Source organism: Artibeus jamaicensis, unplaced genomic scaffold, assembly GCF_021234435.1.
Source record: "Artibeus jamaicensis isolate MK-2021 breed Jamaican fruit bat unplaced genomic scaffold, CSHL_Jam_final contig_457, whole genome shotgun sequence".
Taxonomy (NCBI): Eukaryota; Metazoa; Chordata; class Mammalia; order Chiroptera; family Phyllostomidae; genus Artibeus; species Artibeus jamaicensis.
The window spans coordinates 801,301-825,008 of NW_026521840.1; the positions used below are offsets into that span (position 1 = coordinate 801,301).

The 23,708-nt window shown below is 42.7% G+C and overlaps 1 protein-coding gene across 5 annotated transcripts in view; it reads right to left on the reverse strand.

The window, feature by feature from the left end:
• Nucleotides 1-17,217: 17,217 nt before the first annotated feature.
• ZC4H2 (zinc finger C4H2-type containing) overlaps nucleotides 17,218-23,708 on the reverse strand; it is a 31,662-nt gene continuing 25,171 nt past the window's right edge. For 4 of the 5 annotated variants that reach the window (XM_037135178.2, XM_037135179.2, XM_053666507.1 and 1 more), the window contains exons 2-5: nucleotides 23,068-23,239; nucleotides 21,124-21,296; nucleotides 20,171-20,333; nucleotides 17,218-18,805 (exon numbers count right to left, since the gene is read on the reverse strand). In XM_037135178.2, the coding sequence (XP_036991073.1) occupies nucleotides 18,692-18,805; nucleotides 20,171-20,333; nucleotides 21,124-21,296; nucleotides 23,068-23,239 (622 nt within the window). In that variant the 3' untranslated portion in view covers nucleotides 17,218-18,691. The remainder of the gene's footprint in view (nucleotides 18,806-20,170; nucleotides 20,334-21,123; nucleotides 21,297-23,067; nucleotides 23,240-23,708) is intronic. The other variant, XM_037135180.2, reaches the window with a different exon arrangement.

Consider the following 23,708-nt stretch of genomic DNA (forward strand, 5'->3'; position numbering starts at 1 on the left):
TTTTATTGTTCAGGTACAGTTGTCTTCATTCCTCCCCCTAATACTCCCCCCACCCAGCCATCAATAATTTTTTTTCAGCAAAAACAGTCCTCACCTTGAGAAGCTCAACATCATTGACAGTTGGTAGCGTCTTCTGCAGAGCAGGAAGGGCACGGAGAGGCAGGAGTTGCTTCCAACGTGTAGGTGAATATGCGTGTGAGAGGGAAGGGGTGATTTGGAAGTCATTTGGGGATTAACTGTCAGCCATGGTACCTCAGGAGCAGTGCAGCAAAGGCCAAACCTGTCTGAACCAATCCCTAAGCACATGACCCCGGTGCCTCACCCTCCCTATTCACCTGATCTTGCTCTGGAGCAACTTGTTTTTATTTGCCCGGATGATAAAAGTCCTCAAAGGGAATGTTTTCCCGATGTGGTAGGGGTGAACAAAAACCAGCAGCAGCACTAAAGGGCATCAAAATCAAAGAGTTCAAAAACTATTGTGAGCAGTGGGAAAAAACATCCAGATAGGTGTATTGCATTGGATGGAGAGTACTTTGAAGGCAACTGAAGTTTAAACATCTAAGAATAAATACACAATTTTTATATATAAATTCTGTTTTGGGAGTCTCCTCTCATGCTACAGTTTCCACTAAGGGAATCTGGGTACAGCTTGAAAAAAATATATGGCTATTCTTGACAAAAGAATGCCCAACCTACAGAGAAGTCTTATAAGACTTTATTTGAGCTAGAATTTTGAGGACAGCTGGACTGGTGTGGCTCAGTTGGTTAGGTCTGTCCCACAAACAGAAGGGTTGCCAGTTCAATTCCCAGTCAGGGTACATGCCTGGGTTGCAGGTTCAGTCCCCAGTTGGGGTGCAGACAGAAGGCAGCTAACTGATGTTTCTCTCCAGCTCTTTCTCCCCCCTTTCCCCTGTCTTTAAAATCTAAAATAAAAATAAAACACTTTTAAAAAGAAAAAAACAATAAAAATTTGAGGACATTCTCAGAAGCAAAATCTCAATAGATTAAGAAAATGTTCCAGAATGGTAACCAGAGGAAAAAATGGGAGGGGAGAATGGGGGGGGAGGGTGAAGGGTTTTCAGGAACAACTATAAAGGGACACATGGACAAAACCAAGGGGGTTAAAATCAGGGGAGGGAGGTGGGGATGGTTGGGGGGGGAAGGCACAAAACTGTACTTGAACAACAGTGAAACTAAAAAGAAAAAAGGAAAATGTTCCAGGGCATGGAAATTTTATACATTAGAATGAAAGGAAAAGCTATAAAGAGGGTTACATGAAACCCACTGATGGTAGATTAAGGGGGCAGGAGAAAAAGAAAACAGAAATCTGTCAGATTGAATAAAAAGCAAAGTGGAGAAACACATACTTATTTTACATTGGTGGGTGCAAGAGAGCTATTATTTAACATTCACAGCACATAGAGATGGTAGGTGGAAAACAAGATAACTGCATTGTCAATAGGAGTTTCCTATAAACTATTCCGAGGAACAGAAAGGGAGTCAGTAATAAATAGACAGTTGTGGGTGTCTGTAGCCTATAAACAAGGTAGCAAAACTTCTGGGTTAAGGCTTTACATCGAGTTAAGGTAATATTAGGTGCAGAAAGTAGGAGTACTTTATAAGAAGCCAGTTGACTGACAGAGAAGTGTTGAGTCATGAGAGTTTAGTAAAGATTCAACACAATGAGAAACATAAATAATGGCAGGGGAGCCCCTTAACTATTTCTCCCATTTGTTTGCACTCGTGGCTTACCAGAGGTGGGCCTCAGGCAGGGAGGGAGCCCTTTTGCTACTAAATCTAATTTCTGGCTATACTATTCTGTCAGTTTATGATATCTCCATGTTTCCGGGTTAAAAACTCCTAAAGCATTTTCTCTATATTTATACATGAAAAGGAAGTAAGGAAGCTGATAATTAAGGCCTATCAAAGTGGAAGCTTTAAGTCATTTTTTCTTTAAAGCTTCTAGAGCTTGTTGACATTAGGAGCTCCATTGAATTGGGTCAGGTTGATCTGGTTTTAATAAGACACATAGGGGCTGAGCCATTGATAAAAATTTTGGAACCAAATTGTGACAATACCTAGTCAGACCCAGCAATCCTCTAAGCCACTTTATTTTATTTTATTTTTTGAAGAGAAAAGAATACAATTCTTCTAAATTTTTCTGGGATAATTAGTCGCCCATCTTTAAATGTTAGCCGACCAAGGTATTTTACTTGGGATAAACAGAATTGAAGACTTATCATCTGAGACCATATGTCCCTTTATGGTTAGCTGTTGTAATAGGTAAATAGTGTCCGCTTTAGAGTCTAACAAGGTCCTAGTGCATAAAAATAACTCATTCACATATTGCATTAGAGTGGAATTGCTGGGAAATTTAACATCATCCAAAGCAGCCTGTAGTATCTGAGAGAAATATGTGAGACTCTATGTATATCCCTGGGGCATTATCATCCAAGTAAATTGGTGATCTTCCCAGGTGAAAGGAAGGAGGTTTTGACTGAATGCTAAAAACAGCATTACATAAATCTATTGCTGAAAAATATTGGCAGTCCATAAGAGTAGTTGATAATAAGAACTGCAGATTTAAAACCACAGAATGTCTGGGAATAATTTATAGCTGTGAGAGCCTCATGTACATTTTTTTTAATTCTTTGCCATTTTTTTAATTGAAAGGATAGGAGAATTACAAAGTCTTATACATGGAATTGTAAGCCCTATTTTAAAAAAGATTTTATTTATTTATCTTTAGAGGGGAAGGGAAGGAGAGAGGGAGAGAAACATCAATGTATGGTTGCCTTTCACGCGTCCCCTACTGGGAATTGGCCTGCAACCCAGGCATGTGCCCTGACTGGGAATCAAACTGCAATTGTCTGGTTCGGAGGCCTGTGCTCAATCCTCTGAGCTACACCAGCAAGGGCTATAAGCCCTATTTTTAAGTAGTCTTGTATAATGAACCTAATTCCAGCTAGTGCATCAAGTCTTAAAGGATATTGGTAAGTATTAGTTAGAAGCATTGTATTGTCAGTGGTGACTTTACTAGGAGTGGCTGACTTAATGTTGCCAATACCTGTACTAGAAAGAGCCCCAAATTGCATTGGAACATCCTGTAACAAATGTTCCATCCCAAGATAGGTTTCCTCTTGTAGAGGTTTCTTTAAAATCATTATTTTCCCAATTGGCTCACTATCTGATTCATTTAGTTCTAAATACATTTTTTTCCTTCTAAGAAAAGAATATGTGGACAACATGGGTTTCAGAAAACTTTTTCCCTAGCAGGTTAATTAGAACAGATTTGACTCAGAAAAGTATATGTTGCTCTAAACATTCCCTAGCTGGAGAACAGGTTCTGATGCAAAAATAGACATAAGTTGACTAGATATCCCTATGATTTGTATAGAAGCTTTACTCCAAGGGAGAGGGCAACTTGACTGGGTAGGGTTAAGAACACATAAAGTAGCTTCCGTATATGCAGGGTCTTAGCAGTTTTTCCTTTTATGGAAGTATCAATTTTTTGTAAAGTACTGGTAAGGAGAAGGAGAAATTTTCCCTCACAGTCCTCAGAGCGGCCTGATGCTGGCTTCTGTTTCTTTTCTCTTTCTAGTCCTACTTTAGTTTTTTTGCAATCCTTTGTAAGGTGGCCTGGCTTTCTATAGTAAATATCCAACTCCTTTTTCTTGTCCAAAAGATCTCTGGGGAGGTCTGGCCTGGTTGCTTAACTGCTGGAGCTGCAAATTCATGACTTTGGTAGCTTTGTCTTTTTAATTATTTTGGATAGTTTTAGATAGCTGATTAGCCAGAATTGTTAGTTTATCATTAGTTGTTTAGCCAGTTTAATTTATGTTGTTTAATCAGAGTTACAAGCTCTTCATCTAATCCTTCCAAAAATGGCAAATTTAGCAATGAATTATTTTTCATTTTTATTTTTAATTGTTGTTCAAGTACAGCTGTCTCCATTTCACTTGCCCCACACTCTTCCATGCCCCACAGACCCCCACTTCCCACCCTTGATCCTACCCCCTTTGGTTTGTCCATGGATCCTTGATATATGTTCCTTGATGACCCTGCCTTTCTTTCCCCCATTATCCTCCTCCCCCACCCCTCTGGTTACTGTCAATTAGTTCTTTTTTTTTAAGTTACTGTGTTTTTATTTGAAAATCACAATTCTAATAATTATTACTACACAATACCCTCTACTATCATACTTCTTGGAAAAACAGTTCAGTTCCCCAGTTAAATTATCTGTGTAACCTGATTATTTTTTACTCCCTGTTCTACAACAAATATTTAATTTTTTAAAATTTTTTATTGATTATGCTGTTACAGTTGTTCTATTCCCCCTTTATTCCCCTCCACCCTACCCCTCATCCCCACCATTACCCCCCCCTTTAGTTTATGACCATGTGTCTCAAGTCCTTTAGATTCTATATTTCCCATGCTATTCTTGCCCCCCATCTATTTTCCATCTACTGTCTATGCTACTTATTTTCTGTACCTTCTCCCCCCTTCTCCTCCTCCCACTCCCCTGTTGCTAACCCTCCTTGAGATCTTCATTTCTATGTTTCCACTCCTGATCTAGCTGTCCTTTTAGTTTGCTTTTGTTTTAGGTGGTTGTTAATAACTGTGAGTTTGCTGTCCTTTCACTGTTCATGTTTCTTTAACTTCTTTTTCTTAGATAAGTCCCTTTAACATTTCATAGAATAAGGGCTTGGTGATGATGAACTCCTTGAATTTGATCTTATCTGAGAAGCACTTTATCTGTCCTTCCATTTTAAATGAAAGTTTTGCTGGATAGAGCAATCTTGGATGTAGGTCTTTAGATTTCATGACTTGGAATACCTCTTTCCAGCCCCTTCTTGCCTGTAAGGTCTCTTTTGAGAAATCCACTGACAGTCTGATGGGGACTCCTTTATAGGTGACTGTCCCCTTAGCTCTTGCTGCTTCTAGGATTCTCTCCTTCATTTTAATTTTGGCTAATGTAATTATGATGTGCCTTGGTGTGTTCCTTCTTGGGTCCAACTCCTTTGGGACTCTCTGAGCTTCCTGGATTTCCTGGAAGTCTATTTCCTTTGCCAGATTGGGGAAATTCTTCTTTATTATTTGTTCAAATAAGTTTTCCACTGGTGGCTGTGCCTTTCCCCTTCTGGTACCCCTATAATTCGGATGTTGGAGCGTTTAAAGATTTCCTGGAGGTTCCTAAGACTCTCCTCATTTCTTTGAATTCTTGCTTCCTGACTCTTTTCTGTTTGGCCATTATTTGCTTTCTTCTGGTCCACTCCATTGATTTGAGTCCCAGTTTCCTTTTCATTGCTATTGGTGTCCTGTCCAATTCCATTCATTTCAATTAGTTTCACCTTCATATATTTGTCTAATTTGTGGCTATAATCAACCAGTTCTGTGAGGATCCTGATCACCAGTGTTTTAAACTGTGCGTCTGAGAGTTTTGTTATTTCTTCATTGCTTAGATCTATAGGCTCTGGGGCTTTGAGATCTTCTTGCACCATTTTTGGTCTGTTCTGGCCCTTTAAGTGTGAGAAGCAGCGCCTTGGACTCCCAGGTCGCTAGGTTGTGACGCTGTATGTGGGGGCGTGGTCAGAGCGGGGAAATGGCGACCCCCTCTGCTGTTTCTCACAGCTGGGTGAGGAGGAGCAGCACCTTAGGTGGTTCACCTGGGCCGGGCCACTCAGAGTCGCTGGGTTATGATACTGTATGTGGAGGTGGGGTCAGAGCAGGGAAATGGCGGCGCCCTCCACTGCCGCTCGCCGTGGGGACCTGCCGGCCCGGTCCACCCGCGCACAAATGCGCGACCTCAGTCAACACGCAGCCCTGCTGCCCCGCTGTCTCCCCCGTGGTCGCTCGCCTGGTCGCTCGCTCGGCCGCTCACTAGGTCTGACCCTGCGCCTGGATTCCACAGGCCTGAGTCCGTCTGACCGAGTCCTCCTGTGCAACCCTGCTCCGCCAGCCGCTGGTTTCACCCCTTACCGGTCAGGCTGAAGAATTTGTTGTTAACGGACTTCCGAAAAGTTCAATTTTCCGTGTTCTGGCTGTGTTTTCTGTTGCTAATATTTAGTTTTCTCTAATCTTGGTTGTGTGAGAAGGCACAGCACATCCACCTATGCCTCCATCTTGGCGGAAGTACCTCAATTAGTTCTTTATTTCAATGTCTCTAGTTATATTTTGGTTGCTTGTTTATTTTGTTTATTAGGTTCCACTTATAGGTGAGATCATATGGTATTTGTCTTTCACTGCCTGGTTTATTTTGCTTAGTATAATGCTCTCCAGTTCCATCCATGCTGTTGCTAAGGGTTGGAGCTCCTTCTTTCTTTCTGCTGTCTAGTATTCCATTGTGGAAATGTACCATGGTTTTTTGATCCACTCATTTACCAATGGGCGCTTATATTTTATTTTGATAATTTTTGAAAGTGTATGGAGACATACCTAAATATTATTTAAAAGTTTTTTTGAAATGTCTAAATAAATGAAGTATGGTTCATCAGATTTTTTTTTTCACATTGCTGGATCTTGGTCCAGTCATTTTCCATTAAAAAAAAAAAGCCCTGGCTGGTGTAGCTCAGTGGATTGAGCACAGGCCTAGGAACCAAAGGGTCGTTGGTTCCATTCACAGTCTAAGGCAAGGGTGTCAAACTCATTTTCCCTGGGGGCCACATCAGCCTAGCAGTTGTCTTCAAAGGACTGAAATAATTTTAGTACTGTATAACTGTAACTACTCCTTAATTGCTAAGAAGTTGAAGTTACATTTGGCTGTTTGAAGGCAACCACGAGGCTGATGTGGCCCCCAGTGAAAATGAGTTTGATACACCTGGTCTAACACACATGCCTGGGTTGTGGGCCAGGCCCCCAGTAGGGGGCGCATGAGAGACACTCATACATTGATGTTTCCCTTTCTCCTTTCCTTCTCCTATCTCTAAAATACATGAATAAAATATTTCAAAAGCGCTCAGGTACTGCTTGGCAAATCTGGTGAGCTAATTCCCTGCGTTTTTTCCTAGTCTGTCTCTATCTGTATAATGATCTCTACTGGAATTTCCCAGCAAACCTTATTTACCCACTCGGTTACTTTGCTCTCAGCAACGAGTGGCTGTATCATTAAAATAGCAAGGATCATGTGTTCTGCAGTTAAATCAAATTTCTTTTTGAACTTATCAGGGTCCTTAAGAGGGTCAGGAAATTTTTTATTTAGATTCCTTAATTGTGTTCTAGTCCAAGAAATATATATGATTGCTGGTTCCCCGTTCCCCTCTGCCTGAAACTGGCTTTTCCCTAAAGGGAGCTGCCAGAGTTTCTGGTTTTACTGATTTATGTTGGTCTGGGTTTCTATTCTCAGTTTCCCCTAGATCAGTAGGAAGTGGTGGTGGAGGAGGGGTACAGGAGAGAAAGGGGAGAGATGGAAGGGTGAGCAAGTCCTAACAAGGAAGCTTAGAAAGCAAAGGAAAGCAGCTGGAGAGGGAGAAGAAACTGGGTGTTGCTATTTGTCAGCTTCAGAAGACTTCTTTAGTTCAGAGAGTCTTCTAAAATTTTATTAACTTCCTATAGAGAAGAGATTTTAACAGTGCTCCACTGAAAACCTTCTAACATCAAATTAGGGTAAGTGTTCCGTTCATTCAGTTTGATTTTAGAGTCAGCTTTTTCCAGTTGAGCACACAGGAAAATCTGTTTGGAGGTGTCAAAAGTGCACCAGTTTGGCCATCTCAAGCTGATAGCACTTTTAGTTAATGGACAGGTTGTGGAGAAAAGGGAACCTTAGTGCACTGTTGGTGGGAATGCAGACTGGTGCAGCCACCGTGGAAAACAGTATGGAAAACTAAGAATGGAACTGCCTTTTGACCTGGCAATTGCAATGCTAGGAATATATCCTAAGAACCCTGAAACACCAATCCAAAAGAACCTATGCACCCCAATGTTCATAGCAGCACAATTTACAGTAGCCAAGTGCTGGAAGCAACCTAAGTGCCCATCAGTAAATAAATGAATTAAGTCTTTCTGTATATGCAGGTACTTGCTAGTTAAACCTCATAGGAATTATACATATAGCATGTGGAATGTTATCAGAAGGCTGGGGTTCTTGGAGCTTGTCAGCTGTGGAAGCACTATTTCCCGTGTTAATTTTAGTTTTATTTATTTTTTTAAGATTTCATTTATTTATTTTTAGAGAGAGGGAAAGGGAGGGAGAAAGAGAGGGAGAGAAACATCAATGTGTGGCTGCCCCCTGCATGCCCCCCACTGGGGACCTGGCCCACAACCCAGGCATGCGCCCAGACTGGGAATCGAACCAGGGTCCCTTAGGTTCCCAGGCCCACGCTCAATCCACTGAGCCACACCAGCCAGGGCTAATTTTAGTTTTATTTTGGGACCTGCAGTATCTGGTCAACTTTCTAGTGATATTGTGCACACTGCTTAAGGGTTGAGCTGTAAGGGCCTGTCAGCTCCCGAGTGACTGCAGCTCTCCTTGCAGGTCTCAGTCTCTCTCCCCAGCTGTCCAATACAACCACAAGGACTGGGAGCACTAGATAATCAGCCTTTCTGTGCACATCCTCAGATGAATCAGTGTAATTAGAGTGTCTTTGAGTTCTTTATGAGGTAGCTTCACATCCTGAGCATTCCTCAGGGAAACCCCTCCAGATTCTTAGTCACTTAAGAATACCCAAGATTTAGGCTGTGGGGAATAGGGGCCCCTTATCTTTGGAGCTGATCAAGTTCAGACTCATTTGGCAAAAGGTTTAGTTGAGACTCGCAGTAATTCATTCCAATTTGAGAAGCTGGAATTAGAAGCAGCTGTCCATTTCAGCGCTTATCCTTTAGTGCCATCTTGAGGATTTTCTAAGAACAGCTCCAACAAAGGCAGCCCTACTACCACAAACAAAAGAGAAGGTCCAGAATTCCAAGACAAAACTCACTCCCAGAGACTTCCACCAAGATGGAGGCGTAGGTGGAAGCACTGTACCTCCTTGCACAACCAAGTTTAAAAACAACAAAGTTTTAGCAACAAAAATGCAGCCAAACCACAGAAAATTGAACTATACAGAAGTCTGACAGCAATGAACCCTTCAACCAAACAGGTAAGAGGGGCAGAGCAAGCAGCAGAGCAGGTCGGGCAGGAAAGATCCACCGGGCCGACCCGGGAGTGAGACCCAGGCACACCAGCAGCCATGGGCGAATCCCAGGTGTGGAGTAGTGGGCGGACCCACTGAGGCCACAAGGCGGTGGACCCACTGAGGGCTGACTACAGTCACACATTCGTGTGCAGATAAACTGGTGAAGGAGTGAGCGGTGAGACAGACTGTGCAGGCCCCAGTGGCGGGAAGCAGCAGAGGGGACTGCCATTGTCCCTCTCTGACCCCACCCCCACCTACAGCATCACAAACCAGCGACCTGGGTGGCCCTGCCCTGGCGAACACCCAAGGCTCTGCTTCTGGTACAAAACAGGCACGAACAGATCAAAACATGGCTCAAGAACAACTCAGAGCCCCAGAGCCGATAAATCTAAGTGAGGAAGAAATAGCCAAACTTCCAGATGCACAGTTCAAAACACTGGTCATCAGGATGCTCACAGAACTGTTTGATTTTAGTCACAAATTAGAGGAATATATGAAGGCTAAACTAATTGAAATGAAGGGAAATGCACAGGAAACCAATAGTAATGGAAAGGAAACTGGGACTCAAATCAAAGGAGTGGACCAGAAAGAGGAAAAAAATGACCAAACAGAAAAGGATGAAGAAACAAAAATTCAAAAAAAATGAGGAGAGGCTTAGGAACCTCCAGGACATCTTTAAACATTCCAACATCTGAATTATAGGGGTACCAGAAAGGAGAGAGGAACAGCCACCAGTGGAAAACTTATTTGAACAAATAATAAAGGAGAACTTCCCCAAGCTGGCAAGGGAAATAGACTTCCAGGAAATCCAGGAAGCTCAGAGAGTCCCAAAGAAGTTGGACCCAAGAAGGAACACACCAAGGCACAACATCATTATATTAGCCAAGATTAAAATGAAGGAGAGAATTCTAGAAGCAGCAAGAGATAAGGGGACAGTCACCAACAAAGGAGTTCCCATCAGACTGTCAGTGGATTTCTCAAAAGAGACCTTACAGGCAAGAAGGGGCTAGAAAGAAGTATTCCAAGTCATGAAATCCAAAGACCTACATCCCAGATAGGATAGGATCTATCCAGCAAAGCTTTCATTTAGAATGGAAGGACAGATAAAGTGCTTCTCAGATAAGATCAAATTCAAGGAGTTCATCATCACCAAGCCCTTATTATATGAAATGTGAAAGGGACTTACCTAAGAAAAAGAAGATAAAAAAGATGAACAGTGAAAGGACAGCAAACTCACAGTTATTAACAACCACACCTAAAACGAAAGCAAACTAAGAGTACAGCTAGATCAGGAGTGAACCATAGAAATGAAGATCACATGGAGGGTTAGCAACAGGGGAGTGGGAGGAGGAGAATGGGGGAGAAGGTACAGAAAATAAGTAGCATAGATGGTAGGTAGAAAATAGATAGGGGGGAGGGCAAGAAAAGTAGGGGAAATATAGAATCTAAAGAACTTGAGACACATGGTCATAAACTAAAGGGGGGGAATGGTGGGGAAGGGGTGTGCAGGGTGGAGGGGAATGAAGGGGGGAAATAGAACAACTGTAATGGCATAATCAATAAAATATATTTTAAAAAAAGCTCACCCCCAATTCACTTGATGTGAAGCAGGGAGCCCGTGTTACTCAATGGGCTCCTACTGGTACCTAGCACTGGGTCAGTGTCTGCAGGGTAATGGCAGGCGGGCTCTTTTGCAATCCTGTCAACTATACCAAGTCGATGTTGATGATACAATGACCAGCCTATAGAAAGGTCTTACAAGAGTTTGTTTGAGTCAAAATTGTGAGAACATGCCTGGAAGCAAAATTTCAAGAGATTGAGAAAATGCTTCAGAGAATGGAAGTTTTTGCAACTTATTTTATACATTGGAATCAAAGGAGAAAACATAAGGACAGTTACTCGAAATCTTTTGGTGGTAGATGAAAGGAGCAGGAGAAAGCAAAGCACAGAGATCTCTAGAATTGGATAAAAAGCAAAATGGAGAAATACATACTTATTTTAGCTAGGTGGGTAAGGATAGTCAATATTGAAAATTTATACTACATAGAGATGGTATGCGTGAAACAAGGTGACAGAGAGGTGTTTTGTGGTCTTATGTTCCGGTTGTCTTGTGCTCTGGGGCTGGCCTGCATGCCTTCTAGGAGTTTGGAAAAAATTATTCTGACATTCCAAGGTATGTTATCTTAGATCACAAAGACAATAGAAAGGGCTGGCTTTAGGTAAGACTGACCTTTGTCAGGAAAGCCGCAAGGCCAGGACATGACTACCCACCATGACTAGTTTAGTTACAAATTTTTCTGTTTAGACCATCTTGTGTGTTTACTTCTGGTAACCAGGTTGATATGGCCTTCCATGCCCTGCCCCTCCCTGAGTTTGCCAGTTTTAGTATGTGGTCCCCTTTTTGTTGACACTATCTATTGCAAACCAATTTTTTATCAGATGCTTTTATACTACAAAAGTCATGCATGTGTACAAATAGAGATAACAATTTAATCAACCCTCATGTACCCATATCCCAGTTTTTAACAATTGTCTGTATGTAGCCACTCTATACCACTCTTCACTCTCTCACCTCCTCGCTGGATTATTTTATATGAAATTCCAAAACTTATGTCAGTTCACCCCAAAATATTTCATTATGTATTTAAAAAAATAAGGACTCTTGCCCTGGCTGGTGTAGTGCAGTGGATTGAGCACGGGCCTGTGAACCAGACAATCGTGGTTCGATTCCCAGTCAGGGCACATGCCTGGGTTGCCGGCAGGTTCCCGGCAGGCCAGTTCCCTGCAGGGGATGCACTAGAGGCAACCATACATTGATGTTTATCTCCCTCTCTCCTTCCCCTCTAAAGATAAATAAAATTAAAAAAAATAAGGACTCTTTTTTCTAACATTACCACAGTATTATTGACATACCTTAAACAGTTAACAATTTCTTAATGCCATCAGATGTTCAATTAAATTTCCCTGATTATTCTTATATTTTATAGTCAGTTTGTTTGAACTGGTATTAATTCCCATATCCAGAAACTGTGTTTGGTTGATTTATACCTTAATTCTCTTTTAACCTATAAATTCTCAGTAATAGGGAGAATAATGGCCCCCTAAGGTTGTCCACATTCCAATCTCTGAAAGCTATGAATATGTTTGGTTACAAGACAAAGGAAAATTGAGATTTCAGATAGCATTAAGAGTGCTAACTAGCCAATTTTAAATTAAAGAGATTATTCTGCATTATTTGGGTAGACCCAGTACAATCACAAATGTCCTGAAAGGTGGAAGAGGATAGGATGCCAGGAGCGGAGAATGAGAGAGAGATGTGAGTATAGAGGAATAGCAGAGACGAGCTAGCTTTCGAGATGGAGGAAGGCGGCCATGAGTCAAGATATGTGGGAAGCCTCTAAAAGTTAAACATGTCCAGGAAATAGAGCTTCCGGGTAGAAAAGTAGCTCTGACACTTCAGTGATGACCACATTGGACCTTGACTTATAGAACTGCCAGGTAAATTCACATTGTTTTAACCCATCCGGTTTGTGGAAATTTGTTAAAGCAGCCAATTGAAAAGTAAGTCATTCTCTTACCCTTATTTTATTTTCATTTATTTCTTAGTAAAACTACATTTGCCCTACAGAATCTCCTACATTGTGAATTTTACTAATTGTGCCCCGGTGGGTGTCATTTAACATGTTCCCCTGCCGTTGCATTCCTGTAATCTAATAATAACATCTAGAGACTTGATTCGATTCAACCTCAACTTACTAACATGGGTACTTCTTAGGTGATGAGTGTTTTTTTGTTTCCCAGGTGATTCTAGGGTCTTCAGTCCATTGGGCAAGCAGTTAGAAACCATGGATCTTGTATGACTCCCATTATTCTGAAGGTAGAAATATCAAAGCCTAGAGAGAAGATGGGATTCACACAAGATCTCACAGGAAGTTAGCAGTAGATATGAAACTATATTTCTGATATGAGGTTTATTACAACACCAGGTCCTGGGGCTAGGCACATCCTCAGAAGGTCATCTAGTTTAGCCCTTGAGGGTAGAGCTCATCTAATCAGCTTCTTAGGTGACTCAACATCTCGCTCACAGGGTAGCCACAATATCAGAAATAGTTTTCAAGTTTTTCATTCTAAACTGCTACCGGAACAGAAAAAAGAAGTCAGGTTGTCTGGACTGTGGCTAATTTTTTTTGCTTTGTTTGTCTGCCCACTTCAGTGACATCCTAAGGTGGTCACCACTTCCTCCTGCCATATTCTGAGTCAAGGTCCAAGAACATAGCTCACCCTTGTGAGAGAGCACACACAAAAACAACCAGCATGAGGAGAGTTTGTTTGTTATCATTTACAAAACCACTTTCCCATCCACTATACCATTTTATCAGTTCCAAAGCCCTGACAGGTATGCTAAGCAAGAACTTTATACCCAATTTGCATATGAGTAAACTGAGGTTCAGAAAAGTAAAGTGACTTACTCTATCCTTGGGGTCCCTCATGTCTTTTCTAAGACTCTTACGTGCCTAGCTTCAGGCTCAAGCCCATCACAGTGCTCATAAGGGTAGCAACTTGGTCAGCAGCTTCTTCCAACTAAGCAATCAGACTTGGAATTAAGATGTATTTCCACCCAGAATACTACCCAGGGCACCAGGGAATGACAGCTATCATTTATTGAGCATCTACTATCTGCCAAGTATTCTTCTAAACCCTTAGATGCATGCTTCACAACACCATTTTCCACACTTGACAGAAGAGGAAAATGAGGCTTAAGAGACATTATTGACTTGTCCAAGGTCACATGATTAATAAGTGGAAGACACAAAATTCAAAATCTGATCAGCCTAAATGTAATCGTTCCTTACTACCTATGCTGCTTTAACACATGCAATCCTGAGCACCAGTGTGGCCTGCAGGTGGTATCCCCCACTCTTCTTCACTAAGGAAACAGGAAAGGAAGGTGACTGGGGGCTAACTGCATAGTGGAAAAGGACCAGTTAAAGTCGGGGACCATGAAGGCTAAGCAGGGCCAGACTACACAGGGTTAGCATGTGTTCCTAGCAGCAATTTGGTTGCCCAGGACAACAGCAGCATTTATCCCATCAGGCAGTATGAAAGAAGGACAGGGACAAGAAGAGCTGAAGGTATTGGATAGTGAAGTGTGGAAGCAATGAGCCAGGGTGTTTAGGCTGGAGTAGGAGGCCAGGATTGGGTACATAGGCCGGGAGAGTATCCCAGGCCAGAGGCCTCTGTGAGGTCCAGGAGTGGCTGAGCAGGAGGAACTAAAAGAAAGAGGAGAGAGCCTGGTAAACATTTAGAGGTGTGAGGAACAGAAAGGGGACATGGAGTCATAAATGTATGTTTCTAAGAATTTACCCACTTTTTCCAGATTGTTTGATTCAATGACATATATAATTGTCCATAGTATTTTTATAATTTTTTGTGGTGTCAGTTGTCTTTTCCCTTCTTCTGTTTTTGATTTTATTTATGTGGGTCCTCTCTCTGTTTTCCTGATATATCTGGTTAAATGTTTGTCAATCTTGTTTATCAATCTTTTCAAAAAACCATCTCCAGGTTTATTCATCTTTTGTATTTTTTTTACTCTCTATGTTGTTTATTTCTGCTCTTATCTTTATTGTTTCCTTGGTTCTACTCCCTTTAGGCTTTGCTTGTTCTTTGGCCAGTTCATTTAGGTGCAAGGTTAGATTGTTTAGTCGAGATTTTCCTTACTTCTTGACCTAAGCTTGCATTACTGCAAATTTCCATCTTAGAATTGCTGTTTCTGTGTCACGTAGATTTTGGGTTATGTTTACATTTTCATTTGTCTCAAAGTATCTTTTAATTTTTTTCCTTGATCTCATTGTTAACACATTTATTGTTTAGTAACAAATTGTTCAACCTCCATGTATCTGTGTGTTTTCTAGGGTTTTTTGGGGTAATTGATTTCTAGTTTCATATCATTGTGGTTGGAGAGACTGTTTGATATGATTTCAATCTTTTACATACATACAATAGGGAATAACTCTGAAGGGCCATTGCAGCTTTTTTGGGTTCCTAGAACCCAATGGGTTCCTAGAATACTTGTAGTTCAGGAACCCTTGTAGTTCAGGCTTCCTCTGCTAGGTGAGTGTTCTAGGAACCCATTGGGTTCTAGGAATCCAACTGAGAATTGTTTTGTGCCCTGGCATGTGGTCTTGCCTTGAAAAATTTCCAAGTGCTCTTCAAAAGAATGTATATTCTGCTGCCTTGAGGTGAAATGTTTTTAAAAATATCAGTTAAATCCATCTGGTCTACTGTGTTATTTAAGTCTACTGTACTAAGGCTTTTACAGGGGTGTCCAACTTTTGGCACCTCTGGGCCACACTGGAAGAAGAAGACTTGCCTTGGGCCACACATTAAATGCATTGTGACACATAATCTCAAAAAAAATCTCATAATATTTTAAGTAAATTTATGATTTCGTGTTGGGCTGCATTCACAGCCATCATGAGCTGCATGCAGCCCATGGGCCACAGGTTGGACACGCCTGTACAGGGACCCACTGGGTCCTATACAGGTTAAGGTGCACTCCCAGTCACACAGCTGAATGTCCTTCCTTTGCCCAGTGAGCGTGAGCCACCTCCAAAGCAGGCTCGCAGCTGAACAAAATCTGAGGTGATACAGTACTATCAGGTAACATGAATATTTCTTTTGACTGAATACCCAATCTACTTGATGCTAGAGACACAAGGGGAAGAAGAAAATTCATACTTATGTGTCTGACATTGCTCACAATGGCCCCAGAAATAGGTACTATGAAGGGGGACCCCAAACCCCCCCTGGATTATCTTCTGGGGGGCGAGTCCCTTGTAGTTCAGGCTTCCTCTGCTAGGTGAGTGTTCTAGGAACCCATCTGCATCAGTGCACCAGCTGGTGTTGTTGTGAGAGGCTGCATTCTCCTATTTTGAAGACTCTTTTCAACACATTTGCCCACTTCAGGATGTGTGATTTACAAGTACACCTGCTTACAATGTGCTGAGTATTCAGCAGTTTTTGACCAAAAAATGGCATGACCTCTATGCCCTCCCCTCCCCATTTACCCTATCTCACCCTGAGTGACTTTTTTGTTGTTTTTCTGGATCAAAAAAGTCCTCAGAGAGAAATATTTTGTTGATGGGGGAGAGATGAAACAAAAAACAGCAGAAGCACTAAAAGGTATCAAAATCCACCAGCTGAAAAACTGTTTTGCACAGTGGAAAACATGTCTTGATGGGTGTGTTGCATCAAATGGTGAGTACTTTGAAGGGGACTGGTGTTTAAACATGTAAGAATAAACAGACAATTTTTTAAATAAATAAATTCCATGTTTTGGGGTCCCCCCTTGTACACTGTTTTCCCCATTTTCCAGATAAGGCACAGAGAAGGTTTTGTCAGCTCTGGCATTTTTGGGAAGCACTAGGACTGTTTAATGTTGAGGATGTAAATTAGAGAGCTCTTGGAATCAGTGCTTGTAGAAGAGAAGAGAATGAGACAGGACTGGACAGAGGGAGCTATGGAACTGTAATGCAGTCTTACTGGAAACTTCAGTATTCCCTTTGGGGGACTCTGAAGCTGCAATGGCCCTTCAGAGTTATTCCCTATTGTATCTCTACAGAGGTCAGGCCTTTATATTCCTGCATTAGTCACTAGGAATAGCCCCTGATTTCTAGTTCAGAGTGATCTCAACAACTCCTATCATCATGCCATCCCAAAGGAGGGAAAAACTGATCATGGAGAACAAGTAGAAAAAAAATGGTCTCTGAAACTTCTCTTACTAGCTGTTTGTTCACTATGGACAAGTTATTTCACTTCTGTGAACTTCAGTTTACCTTTTCAGAAAATGGCGATAAAAGTACTTAGCTTGACGGGTTGTTTTGAATACCAAAGGCAATCATTTATATACAGCATCTTGCATAGAGACCTGACACAGAGTAAGTACTGACTAAACAGAAATTTTTATAATGGCAAGATAAATTACTGTGCCCAGTTTCCTCATGTGTAGGATAGAGTGAATACGAGTAAAGAGCATTACATCTTGTTTATTACCTGGTACTTATAAGCACTCAGTCAGCATTTACTCCAATGAACAAATGTTTATTTAAAAGGATTTGTACAGACATAACACTCTTACTTTCCAAGAGCAGAGGGATCTCTTACATTTTGAACACACAGACACTGTGGAAACTTAAAACTGCAGTTAAGGAAGGAAGGACAAATATCCCTCCTTCCCCAGCCACGGACTGAGACCTGGAGCTAAAACTTTTTCAGTTAGCCAACCCCCATCCCTGTCCCTTAAGTCTGAGGTGACTTTATTAGCCATCTGGCTTTGGTTGAGTAGAGAGCTGTAGGGCTTGGTGACCCTGGTGCTTTTTCTTTGGGGAGGAAAGGCCACCTGCAGAATCCATAGGAAAGGGGGTGGCCAGCAGCTGACCTGAGCTGAGGCTGCCTTACAGAAGAGGGAAGATCCAAGAGAAGGAGGGACAAATGAAGTCCCACCCACTCGCATGGGTAAAATAATTGCCACTCACTCGAATCTCAACCCACTCATGTGTGATTTTGTATAAATGGCAGCACAATTGTCAGCCTGGGGCCCATCCAAGCCTAAGGCAACCCCAATAGCAGAGCCCTGGCGTGAAGACTTAGGCGGCAAGTTAGGCAGGACTTAATGAAGTGGGTATAGATCTGGCTCCCTGATTTCACTATGGGGAACTTCTACTACTGATTTGCAAAAATTAGGACTATGGGAGAAAGACCCACAGATCTCGGGATCCCCAGACACACAGCCTGGTACCTGAGAACTTTTGGATATCTGGGAGACTGGGGGTGGTGTGGGATGCTGAACTCTATAATAACACCCTGTCCCCCAAATGAATATAAAAAGGAGAGCTTGTCCAAATTACTTCTGGGCCTTGTGGATGAGATGAGGGTAGGGAAGATAAATGCACCAGGTCTATTGGAAAGTTATTATTGTCCCTTCAAAGCCTAAGGCAAAAATACAGGGAGGGAGCCCTGACTCAGTGGACTGAGTGCTGGCCTACAAACCTAAAGGTCACCGGTTTGATTCCCAATCATGGCACATGCCCTGGGTTGCAGGCCATGTCCCCAGTAGGGGGTGTGCGAGAAGCAACCACAGAATGATATTTCTCTCCCTCTTTTTCTCTCTCCCTTCCCCTTTCTCTTAAGGAAGAGCACACTGGAGCCTTTACACTAAATAAGATATGGGCCTCCCCCAACCCTCAGATCTTAGGTCCCAGTCCTCAGGCACAAGAGACGGAGAATCACATTTGGGCCTTCTGCCCTAGCCTTAGTTCCAAACAAGAGCAGGGGTTGAAATGTGGGTGGAAGAGAAGGGATTATCAGACATACTGTCATTAGCACCTGAACCACATCTCTTCCTGAACCAGAAACCCCGAGAGCAGAAAGAAATAAGAGCAAAGTGAGAGAGGGGTTGTGCTTCCATCACATTAAATTGGAGACTTGGTAGAGGTGGGGAAGGGTTGTTTCACATCAGGACATCATTCACTGGCCAAGGGGAGGGGTTATGAGCAGTAGAGCTCTCTGTGTTCTCCCTCTCTTCATTCGTCCTGCTTCCGTTTTGGCTTTTTGGGGTTCCGGGACCGACTCTTGGCTTTGCACAGAGGGCATATGGGTGCATTCCGGTGAATTTGTTGATGACATGACAAGCAGGCCTAGGGTGGTACACAGGACAAAGGAAGTTAGTGGTCAGATTCCTCTAGTCTATGGTTCATTCAGCCTTCTGATTTGCAGGGGTCCAGAAAACAATTGTGATTTCCCCAACAGAAAGAAGCAGTGAGCAGTGAGCGAGAGCCAGGAAGAGAGATCGGTGCTGGATGTAAGGGATGTAAAGGATGTAAGGGAGTGAGGGTCAAACACGGGTACTGAGGAAAAACATCCAGAACGTGCACATAATGCAAAATGAGAACCGCGTATCCATTTAGCATTATAATGGAGCATGGTTTAAAGGGCCTGCGTGAGAATCAATTCTCAAAGACAGGTATCAGTAAACATTTTCTGTTAAAGGCCAAAATAGTAAACATTTTAGACTTTTCAAGTCAGATGACCTTAGTTGTAGCTATTCAATACTATATGTTTTACATGAAAGAATCTACAAACATTTTATGTGAAAGAATCTGGAGACAATACATCAACAGGCATGCTTGTAGACCAGGAAAACTTGATTTGCAAAAGAGAAGAGCAGTTCTGACTTGGCCTGTGGGCTCTGGTTTGCTAACCTCTGCTCTAGGAGGATGACCCTTTGTTTAACTATCTACTTTTTTTTTCAACTATTTACCATTAATCAGAGCCCAGACTCAGTGACTTATGCTGATAAACTACAAATGCTTTTGGCCCAGGAGAGATGCAGATTATTTCTGTTCAGAAGAAAAGATGATCACAAATGTTACAGTATTATTGCCCTGTAGGACGTTAAACCAGTTCTGTATTTAACTTTGCAAACTTATTTCAGCATTCCTTTCCCTTCCTCACTATATGGTTATCTGTTCCTCAAATGCTATTGGAACCAGCTTTATACATGCTTACTATATATTTGTACCACTCATGTTCCCAACTTTTTGAATATGTTTTAGCAATGCCTGCCAATCTCCCTGCATTCTAACTGCTCTGGGAATGTGAGGCAACAAAACAGCAGGTCCATTCCAGCACACACACCACACACCCTCTCCTCTGTGTCCCAAAGGCTGTTTTAGAAAGGCCCCAAATTGTAAAGCCAATAGAGTGATACCTTGGTACTCATCGTTAATTCATTCCAATGAATTGTGAGCAAGTGACAATTGATGAAGCATTTTCTCCTGCATGGTGATGTCATGAGGCATACAATTCTCGTAAGTGCAATGGGTGGCGAGAAAGTGCCAAGTACCAAAACATTTTTTTCTCATCAAAATGCAACAAGTACAGGGTTTGAGGAGTTCTGAAGGTGTCAAGTACCAAGATATGACTGTATTTCAAAAGCAGCCTTCCACAGGGCTGCTTAAGGATAACTTGCTTCTTCCACAGGCCCTACCCAGCTCACTCACCTTCATAGGTGGGGGCTGCTGCCTGAAGGTGGCTGTCTGCCGGGTGTCCTGTTTCCTAGCCACTTGAAGTTGTTGTGCGGCAGCGGCTGCAGCGGCCAGGGATTCTGGGATGGGGGGCTCTTGGGGCTCCGTCTGCCACTCTGCTTTCTGCTTCTCAAAGTAACTTTGGAGATGAGAGACATTAGCTGGATCATTCTGAAAACAAGAACCTTGCCCCTCTTTAAAGACTCCATGCCACTAAACCAAGGGGGCTGGGCTGAGGCTCACAATAGAAAGTTCCTGCACCCCCGCTAGCACATCTCTTCTCCCTGGGTTCCAGATCCTTGTCTGCTAGGAAGTGTAATCCTCTCACTCCTTGCCCTGACAGACTCAGAAAATAAAGAAATCAAGGGTTAGCAAAGTCCTCAAAGGGCATTCACCTACCCTCCATCTCCTGATCTTTTGCAGGATTTCTGTTGTGTCCACAGGCCTCTCCTGGCATACCTCTAGGAACGAGAAAAGCCTCCACTTCCACTGGCAGCCTGCTCTACCTTAAGGAAGTGTGTTTCCTTCTACTGAACTGAACTCTGTCTCTCGCTTCTGAGTCTTAGGGTGAAGTTCAAGCCTAGCCCCGGGAGACCATGAAAGTTCAGCTTTCTGTATTTTCAAAGGTTTCTGGACACCCCTTTTTGGCCTTCACCTGGGAAGTAACCTAAGAGTCATACACACACATGAGTCATAGACATGGTCTTGTGTTGTTAAAACCACACAAACAATTTTAAAAGCCATCCAGTAATTCCAGTTTAATCATCCTTTTTTTTGGTGTAACAGCCCAGCACAGGGACATGCCCAAGGTCCATGCAATGAGTCAGCCACCGGCAGGCCTGGGGCCAGGACTGACTTTCAGACCAAGCTCTCTGGGGTGTGTGTGTGAGGTTTCTGTGTGTTGCAGGGGCAGGGGGGAGGCTACTTACTCCAAGGAGAGCTTTTCCTCCTCTTCACATAGGTCAGGGAGCCTCTGCAGGCCCAGAGTCATGCGCAGGGCATCCACATGTTCCTTCAGTGGCTTATACTCATCATGTAGACGGCGGGTAGACTCTAGCAGCTTGTTTAAGTCATTCTCAGACTGCTTGATGGTATTTTCCATCTAGAACAGAGTAAGGTAGGCACAGAGGAAAATCCCCCAAGATTCTAAATGGGGCCGTACAAGATGATAGCACAGGCTCCAGAGCCAGCCTAATATATGGTCAAATCCTCAATCTGCTGTGTTCTATGTGACTCTTGTCAAGCCTCAGTTTATTCATCTGTATAATGGTAATAATAATAATGCCTACCTCATATAATCTTGGTAAGGACTCAGTGATTGAATTGATATAAAGCTCTCAGTATAGGGGCTAACAGAGCAAAGACTGAATAAATGCTAGTTATTATTCAAATACAGCATCTTAGTGTACCTCACCACTATTTTACAGATGAGGGAATTGGCTTAGAGAGGAGGAACTTCCTTAGAAAAATACTTCTTAGAGGCAAAGCCTGGATTAAAAACTCAGGGTTTCTGCCCTGGCTGGTGTAGCTCAGTGGATTGAGCACGGGCCTGTGAACCAGACAATCGCGGTTCGATTCCCAGTCAGGGCACATGCCTGGGTGGCAGGCCGGTTCCCTGCAGGCCAGTTCCCAGCAGGGGATGCAGGAAAGGCAACCATACATTGATATTTCTCCTCCTCTCTCCTTCCCTTCCCCTCTAAAGATAAATAAATAAAAATCTATATTAAAAAAAACCTCAGGGTTTCTGCCTCCTAGGCCAGTGGCCTTTCTCCTAAATTAATGGTCCTCTGAATGTGGTCACCAGATCAGCAGCATCAGCATCACCTGGGAACTCATTAGGAATGCAAATTCTCAGGCACCACCCTAGTCTATGGAATCAGAAACTTGAGGGTGAAATGAACAATCTGTTTCAACAGGCCCTCCAGGTGACTCTGATGAATATTCAAGTTTGAGTATTCACTTAGATCCTCAGCCCCTCGGTGACTAACACCCTGTTCATTTTATTGGATCTGTATACTTGGGTTTGCTGGCAGCAAAACTGCCAACTCCTCATGAGACCCTGGAATCCTGTGATCTGTGACACAGAAAATCCCAAATACTTACTGTCCAAATTTCATTCATATTTCTCTTAAAATTCTAGGCCTAGAAAAATCAGGAAAAATGTTGTCAGAGAAATGAGTTTCTCAAGAATAGAAATTCCTTCAAATGTGATTTTTTTTTTAAGGAAAGGCTTCTCATTGTCATAGGCTCTAAGAGTTGGAAAGGACCTTACAGGTCAACACCTCCAACATCTCTCCTGGTGAAGGAATCATCAGTTCTGCATGCAGCCCAGACAGGTGGTCATTCAAACTCTGCTTGAATAACTCCAAAAAGTTAGGGACTTACCACATTGGCACAGTTCATTCATCATGTTCCAAGACTCTCCAAAAGAGAGACTCTAATGAGGGGCCCCACTTTGGCAGGTTGGCAGACACAATTTGTTTGGCTGAGTTACAGAACCTTTGGAGCCCTTTAGAAGGCTAGACCCCAGTGTCAACTACCTGTTCCGCTTTTCACCAAGGCTGGATCCTAACTCCCAGACTCCAATAATAAGCACATCAGAGCTGAAATAGACCTGAGATGTGATTGATTCCCTTGCATACTACAGAGAAGAAAATAAGGCCCAGGGAGAAGGGACTTGTCCAGTAGTATACAGTCAATCAGTGACAGTGCCAGCCTGGATCTCAGAATTCCGGGATACTTCCATTCCACCACAGCTGAATATGTACTCCCCCGAGTTGGCCACAGCCACATCTTGAGGAGATACCACAGCATTCACTATTACCTATTCCTGAAAGGGCTCAGAGGTAGGCTTTAGGCAGCCAGCCACCTACCACATTGATGTCAGCATGGATCAGTCGGAGCTCCTCCACATGGGCCATCTTCTCTTGTAGCAGGAGGTCCATCTCCTGCTTGTATTCTTTCAGGTGTCTCTCCTCTGATTCAAGGGCCTCAAACTCAGCCTTCAAACGAGCCTTGATCTTCTCCATCTGCAGGGTCTTATTCCTTCAATTCCCCCAAACCAGGGTATGGGCCAGAAGAAGAGAGGAAAATGAGAATGGAGTACAGAGTTAGGCTCTGAGTCAAGGCTAGAGACGTGTAGTTACTGAGCACTTGCAATGCGGCTAGCGCAACCAAGAAACTAAATTTTAAATTTTATTTCATTTTAATGAGTCAAACTTTAAACAGCTACATGTGGTTAATGGCTCTCATATTGAACAGCACAGCTTGATAAGGTCAACTCATCAGTTCCAGGAGAGGAAGAAAAAAAGAACTGTAGCTCATTTCTTTTCTTGGAAAAATAAAACCTGTTCTGGTTGTTATGTTCCAGTTGTACAACCTTGACTGACTCAGTAATCGCACACCTGGGAATTTATTCCCAGAAAGTAATTCAAGGACACAGAAAAGTTAATACATAGGAATGTGCCTTCTGGGCTATGGGTAAAAGTGGAATATGTGGCCACCTTGAAAAGGA